Here is a 22,183-nt window from a genome sequence, read left to right as displayed (position 1 = left end):
TAACTATTCCAGATTAGCTTATTCCGAAATCACTGTGAAATGTAGACATAGCTTCAGAGTCAAAAACTCCGTTTTTCTCAAATCAGCCCTGAAGTGTGATGATCTGCTTTTTTTTGAAAATTCAGGGGAAAAAATCCTTTCTGTTCACTAGTTCTCCTGCTGTATAGGAATTCAAACTATATCTTCTACAAAAACTGAAAGTAGGTAGCCTGGATTGTAGGCAGCGACTCAGGAGGATAACAGTACATGGATCACAGACTAAAAAGGATTTTACACATGACACTTCTAAAACAGGCAAGTGTTATATGACTATTTCTCCAGTTTGGCCGTGGAAAGTGTTGTAGCACTTTTGGAAACAGGGTATACTGGATTAGAGAACTTTCCAGGTCACAGAGGGTGCTCTGGGGTCTGGGCATGAGGGGGATTGAGATGGAGTATCTACCCGGCACCCCATGCTGCTCCCAGGCACTACCACCTGCCACTATTGGGGTGTTGAGGAAAAGCCTCAGGAGATCACTGCGCTGCCGTTCCCCCAGCTGGGAATGAGAGGGAGCAGCAGTCTGGAGGTTCAGGTTTATTTTAAATCCCTCTCTTCTGAAAAAAAGAGATTCAAAGATCCTCACAAATGAATCTTTAGCCTCACTTTTACCAGAAGTTGGAAAAAATCAGTAAGGATGAAGATAAATTGTTCCTTTTTCTTTCTTCCTCTCTCTCTCACACCCACACACAATAACCTCTGTCTCTCAAACAGAACCATTAGGTTGCTTTTGTGCATTCTACAGTGGTCTGCCTGCGGCTGCTGTAGAGGAGGCTTAGTTCTCATGCCTCACAATGTAACTAACATCCACCACACAATGGCTGCGTCTAGACTGGCAACCTGTCTACATTGGCCACTTGAATTTCCGCAAGAACACTGACTTCCTACTGTCTGAAATCAGTGCTTCTTGCAGAAATGCTATGCTGCTCCTGTTCGGGCAAAAGCCTTCTTGCGCAAATGCTTTTGCACAAGAGGGCCAGTGTAGACAACGCGGTAATGTTTTGCGCCAAAAAGCCCCGATGGCGAAAATGGCGATCGTGGCTTTCTTGCACAAAACTGTGTCTAGATTGGCATGGACGCTTTTCCACAAAAAGTGCTTTTGTGGAAAAGCATCCATGCCAATCTAGACGCTCTTTTCCGCAAATGCTTTTAACAGAAATCTTTTCCGTTAAAAGCATTTGCGGAAAATCATGCCAGTCTAGACGTAGCCAATGAGAGTTACTTCTATCCCAAGCAAGGAAAATGTGTGGATGCCTGTTCTGCTATTCACAGTGCTGCTTGTCATAGTCATAGAAAAAATGTGTTGCCTTCTATACCAAGGACTACCCTCCCCAATATCCACTGAAATAAATGGGTTGTTACATTGACTTTAGTGAGCTTTGGATCAGGTTGCAAAGTAAGGAAAATATATACGTTTTTGGCAAATGTCAGAAGAGGCAAAAACACCAATGAAGGGAGCAGTGCTATTTTGGAGCTTTTTAAATGGCTTTACAAAAGCTGTCAAACAGAACTATTACATGGTGCATTACTAACAAATTATAAATGTCCTCCTAACAGAAGAGATTACTTGTTACTGTCCATGTTATTTTACCCAAGTTACTTTTTACTGTACACTACTATCTGCTTATCACTGGGCTTCTCTAACATCACTGTTCCTATTTTTTCAAAAGGAGAAGATGCAGTGTTAAAGAGCTTCTTTTATACCTGGCTCCCTAGAGCTTATATTGATTTGGCAGCAGATTTCACACTACCCTATACTATTAAATCTCTGTTAGCTCTGTGTCTAGAATTCCAGTTGCCACTTTGGTTTTCATTAAAGTAGTTGGCCAATTACTCTCCTACAACTACAGGTTGTTTAATCTCAGTGGGGTGCAGGGGAGGCATCTGGAAGCTGGTTATGGCTCTCTGGTTATTTTTATTTATTTATTTATATATTACCCAGAGCTGGTTTCAGGTTAGAGCAGTCGGAGCCTGAGGGTCCATTTGCCAGCTAGAGATTGCTAATACACAATCTGGTCACTCTCCCATCCTTTGCGCTTCTAACATGGCAGAGCTGAAGGGAAGGTGGTAGAGGAGATGGCTATATTGGCTTTACGCCCCATGGGGATTCCTCATTGGTCTCCACTCCTGCCAAGCTGCCTGAGTGGTGTAGAGGGAGTAGACCAAGACATCTGCCCTGCTGTCACAAGGCTATTGTCATAACTATTTATAACCCTTGCTCTCGCTGTTCAGAACAGTCCCTGGCTGTACTCCTGTACTCACTGGCTACATTTAGACTCGCATGATTTTCTGCAACTGCTTTTAACGGAAAAGTTTTTCCGTTAAAAGCATTTGCGGAAAAGAGCATCTAGATTGGCATGTACGCTTTTCTGCAAAAGCACTTTTTGTGGAAAAGCGTCCGTGCCAATCTAGACGCAGTTTTGCGCAAGAAAGCCACAATCGTCATTTTCGCCATCGGGGCTTTTTTGCGCAAAACAGTTTTCAGCTGTCTACACTGGCCCTCTTGCGCAAAAACATTTCCGGAAAAGGGCTTTTGCCCGAACAGGAATGTCAAAGCATTTGCGCAAGAAGCACTGATTTCGGACATTAGAACGTCAGTGCTTTTGCACAAAATCAAGTGGCCAGTATAGACAGCTGGCAAGTTTTTGCACAAAAGCGGCTGCTTTTGCGGAAAAACTTGCCAGTCTAGACGCAGCCACTGAAAGTAGCTTGTGGTGGATGGATGTCATAACTAAAAGTTTCAGACTGAGTATCTAAAAGGCTGGCTACTTACTCAAAGCCAATCTAAACAGTACAAAGAATGAGTCTGCAAAATCGATCTGGAAGTTTCACAAGTTTCACAAGAGCAGATTTTCTGCCATGCTTATTTGTACATTCTACTTCCAGTGGGGCCTGGAATGCTTGGAAGGAGTCCTCATTGCATTTTGGCCCATCTGCTTCTGGATGGGACTGGAAAAAATAGTGGGGATGAAAATGAAGGACAGAAAATAGGGGAAAAAAAATTCTAAAAACTTTACAGGGGTTCATGCAGTTTGGGGGCTGATATTTAGTCAATCTGAGAAATACTAATAACATACAGAAATCTCCAGATTATAGTGCCATGTGGTATTTGCCACATAAGAAAAGGTAGTTAGTCATATTCTTTTAATCAGACTATTCAAGTCACTGTAGCATGTGAGTCATTTCCAGCACTTGGGTATGTTTAAATGATTCCTTTGCCAGGAAAGTCTGTAACTCATAGAAGCAAAGAAATTGTAATAGATGGACTTCCAACCATGCTAGTGCCAAATAAAATGAAGCTGATTAGATCTGGTTAAATGACTTGCAGCTGGAGGTTCATTATTTGCATTGTAAGAGTCTTCATCAATGGGGAGCTACAGTGAATGGCAGCATTATTACATGGTGTCCCATGTGCTTTCTTTGGGCATTATTACCTTAATTTTAATGTTTTTGAACAATAAAGGATGATTTAACTAAGTGATTGTTGCTATATTTGGACTCTTCCGCTACGTGTCCATCATAAGCTATGACAGGCATGTCCAAAGTCCGGCCCGCGGGCCAATTGCGGCCCGTGTTCCGGTTTAATACGGCCCCACAGGTAATTTGGCAATATCTATCTTTTATGGCCCCCAACGAATCCCTGAGCACCGCTCAGGACTAAGGATGAGCTCGGGTGTGTTCGCAGCTCCACGTACCCAAACCCGCCGGGAAGCTGACAGCGTGCAGCGCTAATCACAGGTACTGAGACATTTTCCCGGTCCGCAGCTGCAGAGATCGGGAAATGTCTCAGTACCTGTGATTGGCGCTGGGTGCTGTCAGCTTCCTGGCGGGCTCGGGCACGTGGAGCTGCGAACACACCCGAGCTCATCCTTAGACTCTTCACCACACACAGCCACAGAGGCAAGAGAATTCTTGTTGGGCAGTGTATTAGTGCTCGGACGAACACACTTAGACCAAAACCTCTGGCACTGCGCTCACATAATCCCTTCCCCTTCTGGTCAATTTCAAAAATGGCGACTGTAAATAAAAGAAGGAAAGTTGACAGTGAGGGCCGCTGCTTCAAGGACAGGTGGAAAGTGGAATATTTCTTCACTGAAATACGGAATCACTGTGTTTGTCTGATATGCCAAGAGACTGTGGCTGTTTATAAGGAATTTAATGTCAAGAGACACTACCAGTCGAGACATAGCACATACGACAAGCTAACAGGGCGCGACCGCAGTGAAAAGTTGAAGCAACTTGAAGCTGTTTTAATGTCACAACAGCGATTTTTCACAAAAGCCCGTGAGTCAAATGAAAATGCCACAAGGGCGAGCTATGAGGTGGCAATGTTAATTGCTAAAAATTGCAAATCTTTTGCTGAGGGTGACTTTATCAAAGAATGCGTTATGAAAATGGTTGAGAATATCTGTCCCGAGAGGAAGCAAGAGTTTGCCAACATTTGCCTGGTTCGTAACACTGTAGCACGGAGAATTGAAGAGATTCATCAGATATTAAGAGACAGTTGACGTCCAAAGGAGTGGATTTTGACTTCTTTTCAATAGCCTGTGATGAAAGCACGGACCTATCTGACACAGCTCAGTTGCTGATTTTTATGAGAGGGGTGGACGATGAAATGAATGTGACTGAAGAGCTACTTGACCTCCAGAGCCTTATGGACCAAACAAGAGGAAAAGATTTATTTGTTTCTGTTAGTTCCGCCATAGATGACATGAAACTGCCTTGGAACAAAGTTACTGGGATTATTACTGATGGGGCACCTGCCATGGCTGGTGAACGAAGTGGATTATCAACCCTAATCTGTAACAAGGTGATCAAAGAAGGAGGCAAAGCTATTAAACTCCATTGTATCATTCATCAGCAAGTTCTCTGTGCTAAACATCTCAAATATGATCATGTTATGAAACTGGTGCTAAAGACTATTAATTTTATTCGCTCTAAAGCCCTGTGCCACCGCCAGTTTAAACAGTTTCTACTGGACATCCAGGCTGAATACGAAGATGTTTTATATCACAACGATGTAAGATGGCTCAGTCGGGGGTCTGTACTGCAGCGTTTCTACTCTCTCAGAAAGGAAATCGGAGAATTCTTGGAAACAAAGGGACAACCAATGCGAGAACTATCTGATCCTATTTGTCTGGCTGATTTGGGGTTTCTTGTTGACATAACAAAGCATCTGAATGTACTGAACACGAGTCTTCAGGGGAAAGATGCAGCGGTGAACCAGCTTTATTCACACCTCAAAGCCTTTGGAACAAAGCTGCAACTTTTCATAAGGCAGTTGTCACAAACACAGCCCAATACCATACATTTTTCAGCGTTGCAGGAAATAATGAACAGTTTTCCACAGGACAATATCAGTGAGCAAACGAGCAGGCATGCAGCAGACATCGCATCTCTGGCTGGGGAGTTTAAACGGCGCTTTCAGGATTTTGCAGCTATTGAAAAGGAGATCAGCCTTTTCTCCTCTCCATTCTCTGTTGACCCCGATGATGCTCCAGATCAGCTGCAGCTCGAGCTCATTGAGCTGCATTGTGACAGCGAGTTACGCAGTCGTCACTAACAGCTCTCTCTTGTGAACTTTTACCGCCAACTGGATAAGAGCCGGTTTCAAGAGATTCGAACATTGGCTAAGAAAATACTGAGCTTGTTTGGCTCAACATATATGTGTGAGAAGACATTCTCTGCTATGAACTTTAACAAGAACCGCGTGAGGACAAGACTAAGTGACTCTCACCTGCGTGACTTTTTGCGCATCAAAACCACTGCCTTTGAACCAGACCTAGCCTATGTGCTGCAGTCCAGATCTCAGTTTCACCCTTCACATTAGTGCAGGCAAGTTTTTTTTTTCAATTGAGATGAATACATTGTAAAATCTCAGTTAATGTCAGTTGGTCTAAATCAGTTATAAATATATTTGAACACAACATGTATACTTGGTGTTATGTTCCTGTTCATATTTTTTTAACTTAAAAGTTGACAGACAACCTTTATTACCAATAATATGTAATGTACTTTACAATGTTCCTGACATATATTTCAGCTTCCTGGATTTTTTTTTTTTTCATCTGGCCTTCAGATATGAAAGGCAGAGTGATTTAACACCTGTTTAGATTTGTCATCCATGTGACAAAATGAAAAGTATGCCGTTTGCAATAAACTTTGCATAAAATAGTTAATTTGCATTTAATTTTAATGGTTCAAAGAATGTCAGGCAAAATGGTCAGCCCTCACGCATGTTCACTTCATCAAATCTGACCCTCTTTGAAAAAAGTTTGGACACCCCTGAGCTATGACCTAAGCTTTAGCAAGCAGTTGGAAGGCATTTATAAAATACTCTGGGGAGCATGATCCCATGCCCTCCAAAGTTACCAGACTCACCCTTACAATTTATGACATCCAAGCACTGTGTTATTCACTTAATACTCACTGTATTTTCAGGAACTAAATATAAATATTTCCCAGCAAATTTTGCATGTTTATTTCCTGCTTCTTTTGGTTATGGTTATGAGAGCTTTTTGTTCCAGAACATGTTATCTGGATCCTCACTCGTCCTCTCTGCAGCACATGGACCCCTGGGGGTTTTTCATAGGTGAACAGAGGAATGTTTGACAAAGTCCCTTGTCAAAAATACTGGCAGCCGGTCACTTATTATTAGTCCTCAACCAGACCTACAACAGAGGAATGCTCTTAAACAGACATTCTTATTTGTGACAACTTTGCTCATTATCTTCAGAGGGATAGCCGAGTTAGTCTGTAACTGGAAAAACTTAAAAAACAAGGAATAGTATTGCAGCAGCTCAGAGACTAAAAAAACATGTAGATGGTATCATGAGCTTACATGGGCACAACCCACTTCTCCATTCATCTGAAGAAGTGGGTTGTGCACATGCAAGCTCATGATACCATCCACATGTTTTGTTAGTCTTTAAGGTGCTGCAAGACTATTCCTTGTTTTTTAAGTTTGCTCATTATGTTATTTGTATTACAACTTCACAGTCGCTGTCTTTCTGAAAGCAAAAAGCAGCACCAAGACAGTCAGGGAGACTGACAGAATTCTACAAAACTCCAGCTTTTAATAGTTGCTTTATTGATGCACCTGTTTTTTTTTTTTCCTTTTTAAAAGCCAAACATGGGCAGGTCTTCTCACTTTGGATTTGTACTGAAGAAAACATCAGTCATCTAAAAATTAGCACAGACTCTAGTGATGCTTTTTTGGTGTTTCCAGAACCATAGGTTAATGTGCTCCCACACCAGGCCCACTCCAATGAGATAAAGAGACATGCTAGTGCTAAACTGTGCTGGTTTCCTGACACACACAGTCTGGTAGCCACCCAAACAAATTATTTAGGGCATTGGCAGCCCTTTATTTTGCTTTTCAGGTTAACATTTAGTGTACCTCAGTGGTGTCCAGACCATGTCACTGGACACTCTCAGGCCATGTCTGCACTACAAAGTAAAGTCAAATCTAACATGGTCCATTTCTAGGCACTCAATTTTGCAAAGTAGAAGATCCATGTCCACACTGCAGGGAAGAATCAAATTCAGTCCTAAGTAGCACGCCCCAATTAGGGAATCTACCATCCACTCAGATTGCAATGTTCCATGGATAGCTTTGCACTGTGAGCTATGCTTCCAATGCCCATTGGGACCAAAATTTCGCAGCGGGTGGTTATGGACTCATGTTGTCCATGTCCCATAATGTACTTGTCTAGTACCTTCTCTCTGGCATGAGATCCATGAGAAGCAGTGTACTTGTGCCTTTTTTGTGCCCTGATTTCTCATGCAGACACCATAGCAGCATGAGCCGGGATCTCTGTTTGCAGCAAACCATACTGATGCTAATGTGTGTCATGGTGCACCTAAGAGCACACTACTTCAAGAGTGTACGCATATCGCTCTATCAGGAAGGGGAGAAGGACGAATCTCAGCTTAGCATGGAGTCACTGCTCATGCAAGCCCTAGCACTGATGCAAGCTCAGCCACCAGTCAATCCTGTGCAACACCGGTTCTGGTGCTGTGTGACAAGCTCAGACTGGTGGGACTGCATTGTGATGCAGACACGGGATGATCAGCAGTGGCTGCAAAATTTCCGAATGTGCAAGGCCACTTTCTTGGAACTTTGAGAATGGCTTTTCCCCGCCCTGACCCTGGAGAAACACGTGGCAATAGCCCTATGGAAGCTTGCAACACCAATCAGCTATCGTTCCGTGGGGAATCAATTTGGAGTGGGGAAATCTACAGTGGGGGCTGTTGTCATACAAGTAGCCAAGGTGATCAATACCATTCTGCTATGGAAGGTTGTGACTCTGGGAAGTGTGGATACCATAGTGGATGGCTTTGCCATGATGAGGTTCCCTAACTGCGGTGGGGTCATAGACAGAACGCACATCCCCATCCTGTCCCCTATTCAGCTTGCCAAAGAATACACAAATCACGAGGGATACTTGTCCATGGTGCTGCAGGCACTGATGGATCACAAGGGTCATTTCATTGACATCAACGTGAGATGTCAACACTGCAGGGGTTTTTCCGATATTGGCGAACCTCATTCTACAAGGAAGAATGCCTTTTCCAGAAGAGCTCTTTCGGAAAAAGGCGTGTGTGGACATGGAAGAGGGAGTTTTTTCAAAAGAAGAGGAAAGAGGAAAAAGCACAGGTGTCCTGGTGGCCACTCCGTCCTTAGTAATCATAGCTTAAATGCAGATCGCTTTTTGACGCGTTTTTGCTGTGTGGACACTCTTTTTGGAAAGAAGTTTTTTTGGAAGATTTTGGGGGAGTCTGGAAGTGGCCTAGGGGAAGCCACAGATGATCAGGAGGATCTGATCACCCTTTAAGCTGGGTCAGCAGGCTTTGGTGTGGATCCCCTGCTGACCCTAGTGGCTGCAAAGCTGCTACTGCTAGGGCCCTGGGCCAGGACATGGTGAAGTAGGGAGGACCCACGTCCCTCCTGCCCCCTTTTCATTTGCGTGGCAGTATCCCCCTCTCCACTGGTGCTACAAAAACTTTGTTTGTCTGCCCCACCCTGAACCAGGGCCCAAACCACCATTAGACTACTGAGACTGTTTGTTGTCTGCCTTGCTCTGAACCAGGGCCCAGGCCGCCATTTCTGACTGTGGAGAATTGTTTGTTTATTGGCCTGCCTTATGGTCCAGGCTTTAAAGGGGCCGCCAGGCTAGGACGTACAGGGCTGAGCCTGGGCAGGGACTCAGGACCGAATGAGAACTCTTACAGTCATATAAGCAACTTAGTGATTGTAGGTATTAAAGGCCTCATAAAATAAAATGTTATTGGCTTCTGAACAAAAAGTAAACATTTTCATGTGCAGAGAATAGAAAAACCTGACAGAGTAGAAAAACTGAGAATTCCTTTTAAACAATTTCTTTGTATGTGTTCATATAAATCCTATATTCAGCTGAGACCCAAAAGTCTTGTTTGTATGTGTTTAATGTTGAGTGCTCATGGTAAACTGTGTGCAACTATAGGTAGGAATCAGTTTCATCAGCTTTTTAATTCTTCTAAATTACCTCACCTGAAACTCTTTTGCTTAATCAGAGATTGCAAGGTACAAATAAAAATGTATTTTGTTGCAGTTACTAATAATCTTTATGACCAAAGGAACTGTATTTGTGTTATTCTCAGTATATTACACCTAGCTTGGGGTCTCGTTTGATTTTTAAGATCATATTAAATGTTGTTGAGAAACACTATTGTCTGCAGTGAAGGAATAACACGATATTGTGAATGGTTCAGAATAATCAATTGTCTTTATTTTAAGATTACTGTTTGAGCGAAAAACATAATATACAGGATGTGCCTACAATTCAAATAGCAGGCAAGACACAAATCCAAAAGTCGCTGTAAAAGTTACAAATCAATCTTGAATAAATTATTAATAAATCAAAAGTATTAAATCAGTTTAGTGTGTTTGTTTTCTCCATAAAATGAACTGTCACTCCACTGCATATCTAGTAGTACTTAGGTTCTCTTTCTACTCTCTAGGTTTAAAGGCTTTGTATCCCATCACCCCTTCTGTGGAATTGCTCCTAACTGTGATTGTAATTTAATACAATACAGCTTCTGTCAGTTTTCTAGATATAGGACCTAGGGAGCATCATTGACTGTCAGTTCAGTGTCTTAGTTCCCGGTCACAATTGGCTGGACACTGGATATGTCTGTCTTTGCAGAGTTCCTTTGGGAGGATGCTTTTGCTTTCTGAGAGGAACTGTCCCTTTTGTAGTGACAATTCTCAGCCCAGGCATGCCTGAAAGGAGGAGAGATGGACTGCAGTGCATGGCTCTGGGTTGCACTCTTCCGCCGGCACACACATAATAGGGACTTGAGCTCAGAGCGGAAGTTCTCATTGAGCCAGCAGTAAATGAAGGGATTGTAGCAGGTGCTGCTCATAGCAAACCAGTGGAAAGCAAAGTACAGAGCATTGTTGCTGTGGATGGCCCTGCTGGAGAGGAGTACCAAGTAGCAGTTCAGTGGGAACCAGCAGACAGCAAAAACCACCACTACAACCATCAACATCTTCAGGGTCATCTTCTTCTTCCGCTGATGAGCGAAGTACTGCTCCATGGTGATATCCCCAATGGCATTCCTCAGCCAGAGCTTCTTGGCTACCATTGTGTATGTGATAGAGATCACAAGCAAGGGCAGGACATACAAGAGTACAAAAGTAGTCAAGTCCAGGTACTTCCAGAAGAGCTCAGCAGGAGGAGGGAAGCTGGGGAGACAGACCATTCGTATAGTTCTGTTCCTGGAGTAAAAAAGGAGAAAGCCCGTCATTTCTACGATCATAAGCATGTAGTGTGAAGGGGATAGGCCACTTACATCAGAACAGCCATACTGGGTCAGACCAAAGGTCCATCTGGCCCAGCATCTTGTCTTCCAACAATGACCAATGCCAGGTGCCCCCAGAGGAAATGAACAGAACAGATGATCCCTCCTTTGTTACCATTCCCAGCTGCTGACAAACACAGCCCAGGGAAACCATCCCTACCCATCCTGACTAATAGCCATTGATGGACCTATCCTCCATGGATTTATTTAGCTCATTTTTTAACCCTGTTATAGTCTTGGACTTCACAACATCCTCTGGCAAGGAATTCCACATGTTGACTGTGCATTGTGTGAAGAAGTACTTCCTTTTGTTTGCTTTATACCTGCTATCTATTAATTTGTGTGATCCTTAGTTCTTGTATTATGGAAAGGAGTAATTAAGTCATCTGTACTCACTTTTCCCACACCATTCATGATTTTATAGACCTCTATCATATCATACCTTAGTCCTCTTTTCTAAGATGAAAAGTCCCAGTCTTATTAATCTCTCCTCGTACAACAGCCATTTCATATCCCTAATCATTTTTGTTGCCCTTTTCTGAACTTTTTCCAATGTCAAGATCTTTTTTTGAGATGAGGTGACCACATCTGCATGTGGGTGTACCATGGATTTATATAGTGGCAACAACATATTCTGTCTTATTCCCTATCCCTTTTTTAATTACTCTTAATATTCTGTTTGCTTTTTTGACTGTTGTGCACATTGAGTTTTTCAAACAATTATCCACAATGACTCCAAGATCTCTCGAGTGGTAATAGCTAATTTAGTCCCCATTGTATTATATGTATAGTTAGCATTATATTTTCCAATATGCATTACTTTGCAATTATCAGCATTAAAATTTATCTGCTATTCTGTTGCCCAGCCACCTAGTTTTGTGAGATCCTTTTGAAGCTCTTCACAGTCTGCCTTGATACAAAACTGCTCAAGATAGTTAAGTCCATCTGCAAATATTGCCACTTCACTGTTCAACATGTTCTTCAGATTATTTATGAATATATTGAATAGGACTGGTCCCAGTACGGACCTCGGGGGGACACTGCTATTACCTCTCTCCATTCTGAAAATGGACCATTTATTTGCACTCTTTGTTTCCTATCTTTTCACCAGTTATCAGTCCATCGGAGGACCTTCCCTCTCATCCCATGGCAGCTCACTTTGCTTTAGAGACTTTGGTAATGGACCTTATCAAAAGCTTTCTGGAAATCCAAGTACATTATATTCACTGGCTCCTCCTTGTCCACATGCCTGTTTGACCTCTCAAATAATTCTAGTAGATTGGTGAGGCATGATTCCCCTTTTCCAGAAACTTTGTTGACTGTCTCCAATAAATTATGTTCATCTGTATGTCTGACAATTATGTTCTTCACTATAGTTTCAACCAGTTTGCCAGGTACTGAAGTTAGACTTACTGGCCTGTCTTTTCTAGGTCATCTCTAGAGTCCTTTTTAAAAATTGGTGCCACGTTAGCTCTCCTCCAGTCATTTGGTACAGATGATGATTTAAAGGATAGGTTACAAACCATAGTTAGTAGTTCTGAAACTTCACATTTGAGCTCTTTCAGAACCCTTGAATAACTGCCATCAGGGGTAGCCTGTGAGCCTACGTGAGCTAGGCAGCTGCCTAGGGCACCGCTGGCCCGGGCACCCTATGATGACCTCATGGCCATTGACGGCCGTTAAAGCAGGGGCGCTGATTGCGCCTCCCCACCTAGGGCACCAGCAGTTGCAGCTGGCCTCGGGCCACTCCTGACTGCCATCTGGTCCTGGTGACTTATTGCTATTTAATTTATCAATTTATTCCAAAAAGAACCTCAATCTGAGACAGTTCTTCAGATTTGTCATCTAAAACCAGGCCTGAGCAAATACCCACTGCGGGCCAGATCTGGCCCACCAAGCCACAGATATGGCCTATGGATGTAGCGGGGAACCTCAGGCAGACTCCCTGCCTGCCCCCCTGAACACTGCTGAGAAATGGGGCTGTTGCAGGGCTCTGTTTGAACAGCGGTGAGCCTGGGGGAGAGAGGAAAAGGTTTGTGCACTGCTCCCACCCTCAGCACAATCCCGTTAGCCAGTTTCCAGTTTCTGTCAACAGGCAGCTTGGGATGAATCTCCCTTACCCCTCCCCCAACCTCCCTGGCTCATAGTTGTTCAAAACCGAAATGGCCAGTGTGGGGGTGGGGCAGGGCAGGCAGAGATGCTGCTTGAGAAGGGTCAGGGCTGGGAGTCAAGCAGGTAGGACTTCCAACCAGAGCCTGCCTCTGACACCCAAACCCTCTGCCCCCCATTCCCTCCCAGATCCTGTACCCCAAACTCCTGCCCCAGGTCACAACCCAAACCCCCACTCTTCAATCCACTGCCCTAACTCACAACCTCTTCCTGCCCTAGGTCACAGCCCAAACCCCTCCACCTCCCTCATACACCCTAGTCCCCTAACCCAGGTCACAATGGCCTCCTTCATCCAAACTCCATCCCAGACCCTGCACCTCTTCCACTAATATGGAAGAGCATGATCCATGACCACTTTCCAAATTCTTGGAGTGGGCCCCCATCAAAAATTATTGCCCACCCCTGCCTAAAAAGAATGGCTCAGATTTGGGAATCTCCCTCACATCCTCAGATTGATGCAAAGAATCTCTATGAATTATTTGCAATGACCTTATCATCCTTGAGTGTTTCTTTAACATCTCAAATGTGGCCCCACTGGCTGTTTAGCAAGCTTCCAACTTCTGATGCACTTAATTTTTTTTCTGCTATTACTTTTTGAGTATGGTAAACAGAGGAATTGATTCACATATATGGATGAGTGCCTCTTTAAGTGAACAATTTCAACTTGAATTTGACTGAATGTAGATTTTATTTACTTTTTGGAAAAAAAAAAAACCAACCCAAGCTTTGATTAAAGCATCACAGAAATAAACAAAAACCTTATTCCAATTTACACCTGTCAATTCCAATGGAAACAGTTAAAATAAATATCCTTCTGCAGTGGCTAATGCATTGAGAAAATGAAGATAAAACTGGCTAATGAAGATAAAAGTGACTTGTGACAGGGCGTTCGCCCTGCACTGGCCCTTTAAGGGCAAACCCCAGCCTGAGGCAGGCCTGGGGAGTTTAGCCCCTGCTGGGGCTGCATTAGGGGATGAGGGCCCAGCTGGGGGCTATATAAGAACCTGGGCAGCGGCTCCCACGGGAAAGGCCAGTGAGGGCCTGGCTGCTGGGGAAGCAGGAGGCTCCCTGGAGCTAGAGCAGGGCTGGGGAGGCAAGGCAAGAGGAGCTCTAGCCAAACAAACCCCCCAGACTGCAGGGTTCTGCATAACGGCCCGGTGGAGAAACAACAACTCCCGGAACGGGGGCTCAGAGACGGACTTGGGCACTGCCGGAGGGCAGTGTGGTGAAGAGGACGACACGGCCTGGAGGAAAGAGGGGAAGCCCCACCAGAGGGAAGGTACTCTGCCAGCAGAAGGAGCTGATTCCAGAGGCAGATGGCAGACCCCTGCTATGGTGGTGAGTGAACCCCCTCACATGACTCCTTTGCTTTTCACTGAAAATTGCAGAGAAAGTCAAAGAAGATGCATTCTGCCTGAAATAAAAGCTTTTCAAGTTGTCAATTTTCAGCTAATTTTACTTGCAGAAGAAAATAAATGTGTTTATAATTTATGGTTGTTAAATTCAGGGAGTTTCTTAAAAACATACAAACAAACAAACAAAACACTTGTTTATACATCTTACCCGATATAAAATCTTGCTAGATTCTGGTAGATTGCATGGGGCAAAGAGAAGCAGCTGGCCATAACCCAGATTATAATGATGCAAATTCCTCCTTTAGCTATTGACATCCGGGGTTTCAAAGGGTGCATTATAACCTATGGAGGACAAATAATTTGAGGATGTTAAATCTGCTTATAGCAGGCTTTAAAAAGACTCAATTGAACCCTTCTAAAATGTTAATAACAGGGTTAAGTGTTAAAAAATATACATTAATTTTGAAAAGCGAAGTATCACATTAGGAACTGGACATGTCTCTCCCACCCCCGTTCCTGAATTTAGAAGCAGCTAGCAAACATGTTCACAATGACAACAGACCAAGTCAGCACCAATTACTATGGGAACAAATCGGGCTTTAGCTATAAATTATAGCAATGTAACTTAGCCAAGTAACAATGATGCCCACATTGGCATTCAATAGATGTGAAAGGGACTTATACTGATTCGATGACTGTGGGACCAATTTTAGTGCCTGGCTAAGGTGGGTACAACTCCCATTGAAGCCTACCACAAGGAGTCCTATAGCACCTTAATGGCTAACAAATGTATCTGGGCACAAGCCTTCAAGGGCTGGAACACATTTCATCAGATGAACCTGACAATGCAGATTCCACCCCACAAAAGCTTATGCCAAATAAATGTCACCCTGGCACTCGCTGCGGTGGTGGCGAAGCTGGAGCAACCCGGCAGCCTGCTCTACTCTACCCTGCAGCCCTCTCTCGGCCTGCAGCGCTCTGCTTCAGTGTGGTGGTGGGAAGTGGAGTGTCCTGGTTCTGCTGCTGCGGCGGAGCACAATGGGCTGGGAGATAGGCAGCAGGTCAAGGCAGAGCAGGCTTCCAGGTTATTCCAGCTTCTGCTACTGCCACAGTGGGGGAGGGAGCTGACCCTGCTGCTGCCCTGTGCCAGAAGAGACAGCTCTGAGCAAGCGTGACTTTAGGTCATGATTCACTTCACTTCTCTGGGCCTCACTATTCCCCATCTATGAAGCAGGAATGATAATATCTGCTTCATGGAGCTTTGGAGAAGGGTATTTAGGGTGTACAGTGCCTAGAAATATAAATTGCTATATAAATACATATTACTGGAATGGAAGCTTGCAACGCCCACCCACAAACACAGCTTCAGAGACCAGCAATGATGACCTTGGAGCATCACACTGTATGGATTATTATGGTACCAACTAATGATGGAAAACGCCTATTTAAATAATCCCAACCATCTCTTAGCTAATGAAACTTTCTTCTCTCCACTATTTACCTGAGTGCTTTCTTCAATTATGGTATCAAGTCTCAAGTGATAACAGGGCTCCTATCACTTCTTTTGAACATCTGCTCCAGGCACTGATACATCCCAAGATTGAAAAATAAACTAATTTCAGGAAAAGATTTTTCTTTATTCAGTTGCATCTTCTTACTCCTAGATATATCCCAATAGACTTTGTTAAACAATTTCATTCATGAGCTGTTTAAATCGTTTCAATATTAGAGCGTTATCATGTTCTCCCTTAATTAAACTAATATTTACAAGTTGCTAGCAAACCTTTGCAGACTAAGGCTGTGTCTACACTGCAGGGCTTAACTCAAAAAAGCTATGCAAATTGAGCTACATCAATTGCGTATCTCATTTCAAAATAGCTTATTTCAAAATAGGGAACATCTACACATCACTTATTTTTAAATAGAGCGCTCTTCCTCCGACTTCCCTTATTCCTTGTACAATGAAGGTTACAGGAGTTGGAGTAAGAAGTCCTCCAGCTTGTCAAAATATTGTCACTATTTCAAAAAAACTGCCTGCTGTGTAGATGCGGACTAAGTTATTTTGGAATAGCGCTAGTTATTCGAAATAGTGTTGCAGTATAGACGTACCCTAAGGCACTGGCTCTTATTTCTCCAAACATTTGCAATTTCTGATCATGCAATATACAAAATATATTTGAAAACATCTTTCCTACAGGGCAGAAACTTCTGGTGTCTGAATGGACGAATTTATTAAACATTAGCAGTTAAAAAAAATTCCAGCAATTACTTTGATTTTTTTCATAGCAGCAGGCATACCTGAATGAGAATCTGAGCTCTTAGCAGGGTCCATCATTCTTTTGGAACTTTGTCTAACTGTAACATTTGTCAAGTGATATTTTGTTGCAGTAATAGCTGTTAATATTAATTCCAGCTGTGTTGGAGACATGGGCAATCCACATCTAAGTGCACTCTCATGCAATTTATTATCCCACTGCACAATATTTAGGGTTAGAAACAACAGACTGGATTCGGTCAAATGCTAAATGATATTATCATCCATGGAAAGGGATGGCTGATGAAACAAAACTGAGGACTTTTTTTTCACTTCAATATTTGCAGGTAACAACAACTTTGTAGGGGAAAAAATGTGCCCAACTTCAGCTGAATATAGAAGAAAATGGTACAGTTCTCCATTTTGCCAACTCCACACATCTAAAAATCATGAGTCAGCCCACAAAATGTCATGAGTGGCTTAAAAAGCATGAATTATTTTTAAACAAGTTTTTAAATTATTTTTTCTATTTTAATTTGCTTTCTGGATTTTGATCCTTTAAATTATCCTCAGCTCATGTTTTTAAGCTTTTCCCCAAAACCTTAATGCCTAGAACTTTTTTTTTTTAATGAAAGCCTGAAATGCTCATGAAATGAAAAGGTACCAGGTTGTTCTCTGTAGGGAGAACAACCACCATTGAATTTGGTAAGATATCCCTACATTTGCTAGAGTTTAAATTCAGGGTTGTTATGTGATGCATACCTGGTGACGATCCAGTGCAATGGCTGCAAGTGTAAGCACAGAAACATGGACAGAACAGTACTGGACAAATCGGCTTATGTGACACATCAGTCTCCCAAAGACCCAGGTACTGCTTACAAATCGCACCTGAAAAGCAGACAGTATTTGAACACACAGGGTATGTCAAATGCAAATTAAAACAACAGGCCTTCTAGAAATGTTACCTCCACAATTATTGTGAGGATTAAGTAGTTTATATATTTATAAAATGTTTTGTTGATGTACCATTTTTTTGCAGAAATGTAAACTGAAGGCACAAGGTGGATCAGAAGGAGAGGGGAAAACCAGCAAACAAACTAATCTGTCACAGCCTTGCTTGAGCAGCAGCTGTGCTATTAATATATGAAATCACTGGAGTTACATTATTTTAACCAAGAGTTTTTCTTCACTATCAGTGGGATCCACGGAGCAGCAATCAAACCAGCAGGGGTCAATTTATGGAGTTTAGTCTAGGTGCAGTTTAGTCTAGGTGCAATAAATTGACCACTGATCACACTTGTCTACTCCAGTATTCCACCTCACTGAGGCTATGGCTACACTGCCAGGGGGTTTTTGCAAGCAGATATGCAAATCACAATCTCCTTTGCATATTTTCTTCCGATTCTTTTTGCAGAAGAGGTTTTTCTGATATTTGCCCCCATCTACATAGGGCCAAATGTCAGAAAAAAACCCTTTCACAAGACCCCTTTATTCCTTGTAAATCAAGGTTTACAGGGTCTTACAAAAGAGGTTTTTTTTCGACATTGGGCCAAATATCGGAAAAACCTCTTCCTCAAAAAGAATTGGAAGAAGATATGCAAATCACTTGCATCTGCATATCTTCTTCCAAAAAAATCCAATAGTGTAGCCGTAGCCTGAGACGTGAAAGAGGAAATGATAGGACAGAGTCTCCTGTTGATGCACTGCAGTGAAGACACTGCAGTAGGTAGATCTAAGTAAGTCAACTTCAGATATGCTATTCACACAACTTCAGCTATGTGAACTTAGATCAATCTCCGCCAGTAGTGTAGACCTGCTCCAAGAAGAGAATTGGGCCCTCTCAGAGAAGAAAGCAGCTATAACACTGATTGTCTTCCTCACTAATTTTAATATTGCACTTCTTATTGTGGATTATTTTAGACAGCATGTGGATGCTATGTGGGATGTGCATGTTTTGAAAATGGCATCCCAAACTGTCATGGAAAAGTAGACCATGAAGCCTCTTATTACTATTCCCAATAAGGGGTTTTTTTTGTTGGTGTTTTAGCAACAACTGTGCCGTTCACGTTATCACAACCCTATGCTTCTTCATACCTGGTGCAAAGTCAATGTAAGAAATTTTTTTGTGGGTGAAGGGTAATTATAATTATTAGTTTCCAGCAATGACCCAAATATGCTTGATGCTGTACAGACATGAAAGAAGGCAACATTCTTCCCTTGCAGAGTATACACATTAATCAAAAAAGTAGGACAAGTAGCATGAAAGAAAAGGTAAATTCAGACTGAATAATGGAATACTGAGATTACTAGACTGTGAATGTTGGCAGGGAAATGGGCAAAGCTTTATTATGTGGTATATTTAAAGACGACTAGGCAAAGGTTTCCAAAATATAAAGAAGGGGAAATTATGTATTATGTTGCATGTATTAGCATGCAACAGACTCTTCCCTCTCATTCTATTCTCTTTTTGCCTCTGATGTTATGCAAACAAAGGCAATCTAATCCCAGAGCTAATAAATCCAATCACATCAAAACCAGGAGATGAGGGCTCATATTCCCCCAGCATGGGAAGACTACAATAGTAATCTCTGAGGTAGCCCTACTTTGGCACAAACCCAGAAGTTCCCTCTGAACCTGTTCATTAGGGACCTTAAGGACAGATAATGTTTATTCAGCTTCCATAGTAAACTGTCCCCTGAGTATCCTTCCCCCTACAAAATGTTCCCCTCTTCTTAGTCCTCAGATGAACAGTTGGAGTAAGACACCTGTGTCTCCCCATGAATCCTGGAAGAAAGTCAGATTCACACTTCACATCCTTATCCATGCCTCACTGGCTTTCTGTTAGTTGAAATGGGACGCATCGACTGCCAAACGGTGCTCGCTCCAGCAAGAGAGAGTGTGTGAGAGAGAAAGTGGGATACTCAACGTGTGGAGTCGAACAAGATGGACAGACTCCTGTGTGACACAGGGAGTGGGCTGAAGTAAAGGAGCAAAGCATGGTCCTTACTTGAGCAAGCAAAACTGTGATATTTATTTTATTTCCTTGATAATACAGAAGATAAGGAAAGCGAAGAAAAAGAAGCAGGCTCTGTTCTGGCATTAATTGCATACCCCCATCACAAAGGAAATCCAGCATCCCTCCCAGATGAGGGATGCCAATGCTCCAGGATTGTTCTAAAGCAGGAGTTGGCAAATTCCAGTCCATGGGCTGGATCCGGTCCACAGAGTTAGTCCCTGGCAGGTCTCCACCCTTATATTTTCCTGCACCTCTGCGGGTATCAGGTGATCACAGCTTTCATTGGCTGCGGATTGCTGTTCATGGCCAATGAGAATGTCAGAAAGCGGTGTCCCAGTCCACGCCACTTCTTGCTGCTTCCATTGGCTGGGAATGGCAATCTGTGGCCAACAAGAGTTGCAGTTGCCCGATATGTGCAGAAGCACAATTAAATATAGCAGTGGTGGCCTGCCAGAGACTAGCCCTTGCAGGCTACTGCTTTTTTTATTGCCCACCCCTATCCAAGAGCCTCCAGGAACAGAAGATAAATCTTTAATTAAAGATTTGTCATGTCATGAAATCTCCAGGAATTCATCCACCCCAAGTAGGCAACCCCATGGCAGACTAGAAATATAAAGGGTTAACCAGTTACCCCTAAGCATAACCATTACCAGGTGCTGTTATAGGTAACCAGTTAATTGGCAGCCTGGCTGGGCTGGAGCAGCCCTCTGCCTAGTGTGGGCTATCCAGACCCCAGTTGAAAGATTAAAATTATATGGTGTAATTACTGGTTAACATGTTAAGGGATATTTACATCCCGGTGGCAGAGTCAGAATCACTCACACACAGAAGGTGCTGGAACAATTTGTACAGTGGGGGTGCTGAGAGCCACTGAACTAAATGGGTAAATCCTGTATCTAAGGGAAGCGTTCCAAGTTAACCCTGCAAAGTTACCCTCCCGCCCCCTGGCAGGACAGTCTCTGTGGCGCTGTCCTTGGCAGCGGGGCTGCGCGCTAAGGGCCTGACCCTGGCAGAGCGGGCGGCAGTCCCTCCCTGCCAGAGGGGGGCAGCGACCCAGGCAGGGGGAGACGCCGGGAGCCGGGGGGCGCCGCTTACCAGGGTGAAGGGCGTGTTCAGCAGGGTGATCATGATGTCCGCGATGGCCAGGTTGACGATGAAGAGGCTGGTGGCCGAGTGCATCCTCCTGTTCTTGATCACCACGTGGCAGACCAGGATGTTGCCGAAGAGCGAGATGCCGATGATCACCGAATAGGCCACGATGAGCAGCGCCTGCACCGTCCGGCTCTGCGACTCCCCTTCGTAGCGGGTGCTCCTGTCAAAGTCCCCCATGTCGTCCAGGTCCAAGTCGCCGCGGAAGAAGGCGGAGCGGTTGGAGAAGCCGTAGAGGGCCGAGAAGAAGTCGGTGCCATTGCGGTCCCGCGCCCGGCGGTAGGGCTTGGCGATGTACTGCAAGGGGAACCACACGTGCTTGTGCATGGCGTCGAGGCAAGGGCCAGGTCCCCGACGGGCTGCAGAGGTTTCCCTCCTGCCCCCTCCTCCGCTAGGCGGGGCAGCTCGGAGACGGGAGCCGGGGAGCGGACCCGGCTTGCATGCTGGCTCTGCTTTCACTGCTGTTCCCGGCCACTTCGTCCGGGGCTTAGGCGCTCCGCTGTTCTGCGTCCAGCCGGGCTGCGTCGGGCTCTTGTCCGCTTCTTTCCCACAAACTGCCCGGGCAAGTTTTTCTCTTGCTTTTTCACATCCTAGCCCGCTCGCCTGCCGCCGTTCGCTCTCCCGGGCTGCTCCTTACACGTCTGCCCGGGGGAAGGACCCATATCCCCTCCGGGGCCCCGCCTCCTTCAGTCCTTGCAAGCGTCCCCCTGCTCCGCACCGGCGGCATCTGGCGTGGACTGGGGCTGGGTGGCCCCGGCTTTTCCTCTTATATGCAGCGAGCTGGATGACATGCTGCACTGGCGATAGCCAATGGGGGCCGTCTCCCTGCTGGCGGATTGCAGCCCCCGAGGCGGCCGTGGCGGAGCGCGACAACTGGCGGGACAGCTGCAGACTAGCGGGAGCGTGGTTTCCTCACACTCCTTGTCCCCTCCTCCTCCTGTCCCTGGATGCACAGCCCCCCGCAGGAGGGGAAGCGACTCGCCCGACTGCGCCCCGAGTTCGTGCCCGACCCTGCCCTCGCCCCCTCTGAGCTGCCCGGCGCCTGCCGAGTAAGAACCACGGAGGGACAACAGAACGCAGCTGGGCTCAATGAGGAAAACTCCTGGTTTGAATTTATTCTCTCCCGGGACAGAAGCAAAACCAAGGGGTTTCCCCCCCGCGCCCACCCTACCCTGGACAGAGGGCCTGCCCTCCTCCCCAGCATTGGGCCGCGTTGGAGTTGGTCATGTGGCGTGTAATAAGTGTCTTACCTGGTAAGTCGTCCTCTTCTCTTCCCCAGCCCCTGCCTCTGCCCCATACACATACACCTGGGTCTCAAACGCACAGGGATGTAGTTGTATTTTCCCGGGTACTAATTC

The 22,183-nt window shown here is 44.5% G+C and overlaps 1 protein-coding gene across 1 annotated transcript; it reads right to left on the bottom strand.

Annotated features, from left to right (window-relative positions):
* Positions 1–9,795: 9,795 nt before the first annotated feature.
* LOC102461201 (G protein-coupled receptor 83-like) lies at positions 9,796–21,983 on the bottom strand. The gene is made up of 4 exons (XM_075940822.2): positions 20,772–21,983; positions 17,423–17,548; positions 14,615–14,748; positions 9,796–10,799 (listed from the first exon to the last, which is right to left on the bottom strand). The coding sequence occupies exons 1-4, from the start codon at positions 21,150–21,152 to the stop codon at positions 10,175–10,177; spliced, it is 1,266 nt and encodes a 421-aa protein (XP_075796937.1). The 5' UTR covers positions 21,153–21,983; the 3' UTR covers positions 9,796–10,174.
* Between the last annotated feature and the right edge of the window lie 200 nt (positions 21,984–22,183).

Source organism: Pelodiscus sinensis, chromosome 13 (genome assembly GCF_052426305.1).
Source record: "Pelodiscus sinensis isolate ZL-2025 chromosome 13, ASM5242630v1, whole genome shotgun sequence".
Taxonomy (NCBI): domain Eukaryota; kingdom Metazoa; phylum Chordata; order Testudines; family Trionychidae; genus Pelodiscus; species Pelodiscus sinensis.
Note: the sequence above shows the minus strand (reverse complement) of the source record. Positions and strands in the feature narration are given on the sequence as shown.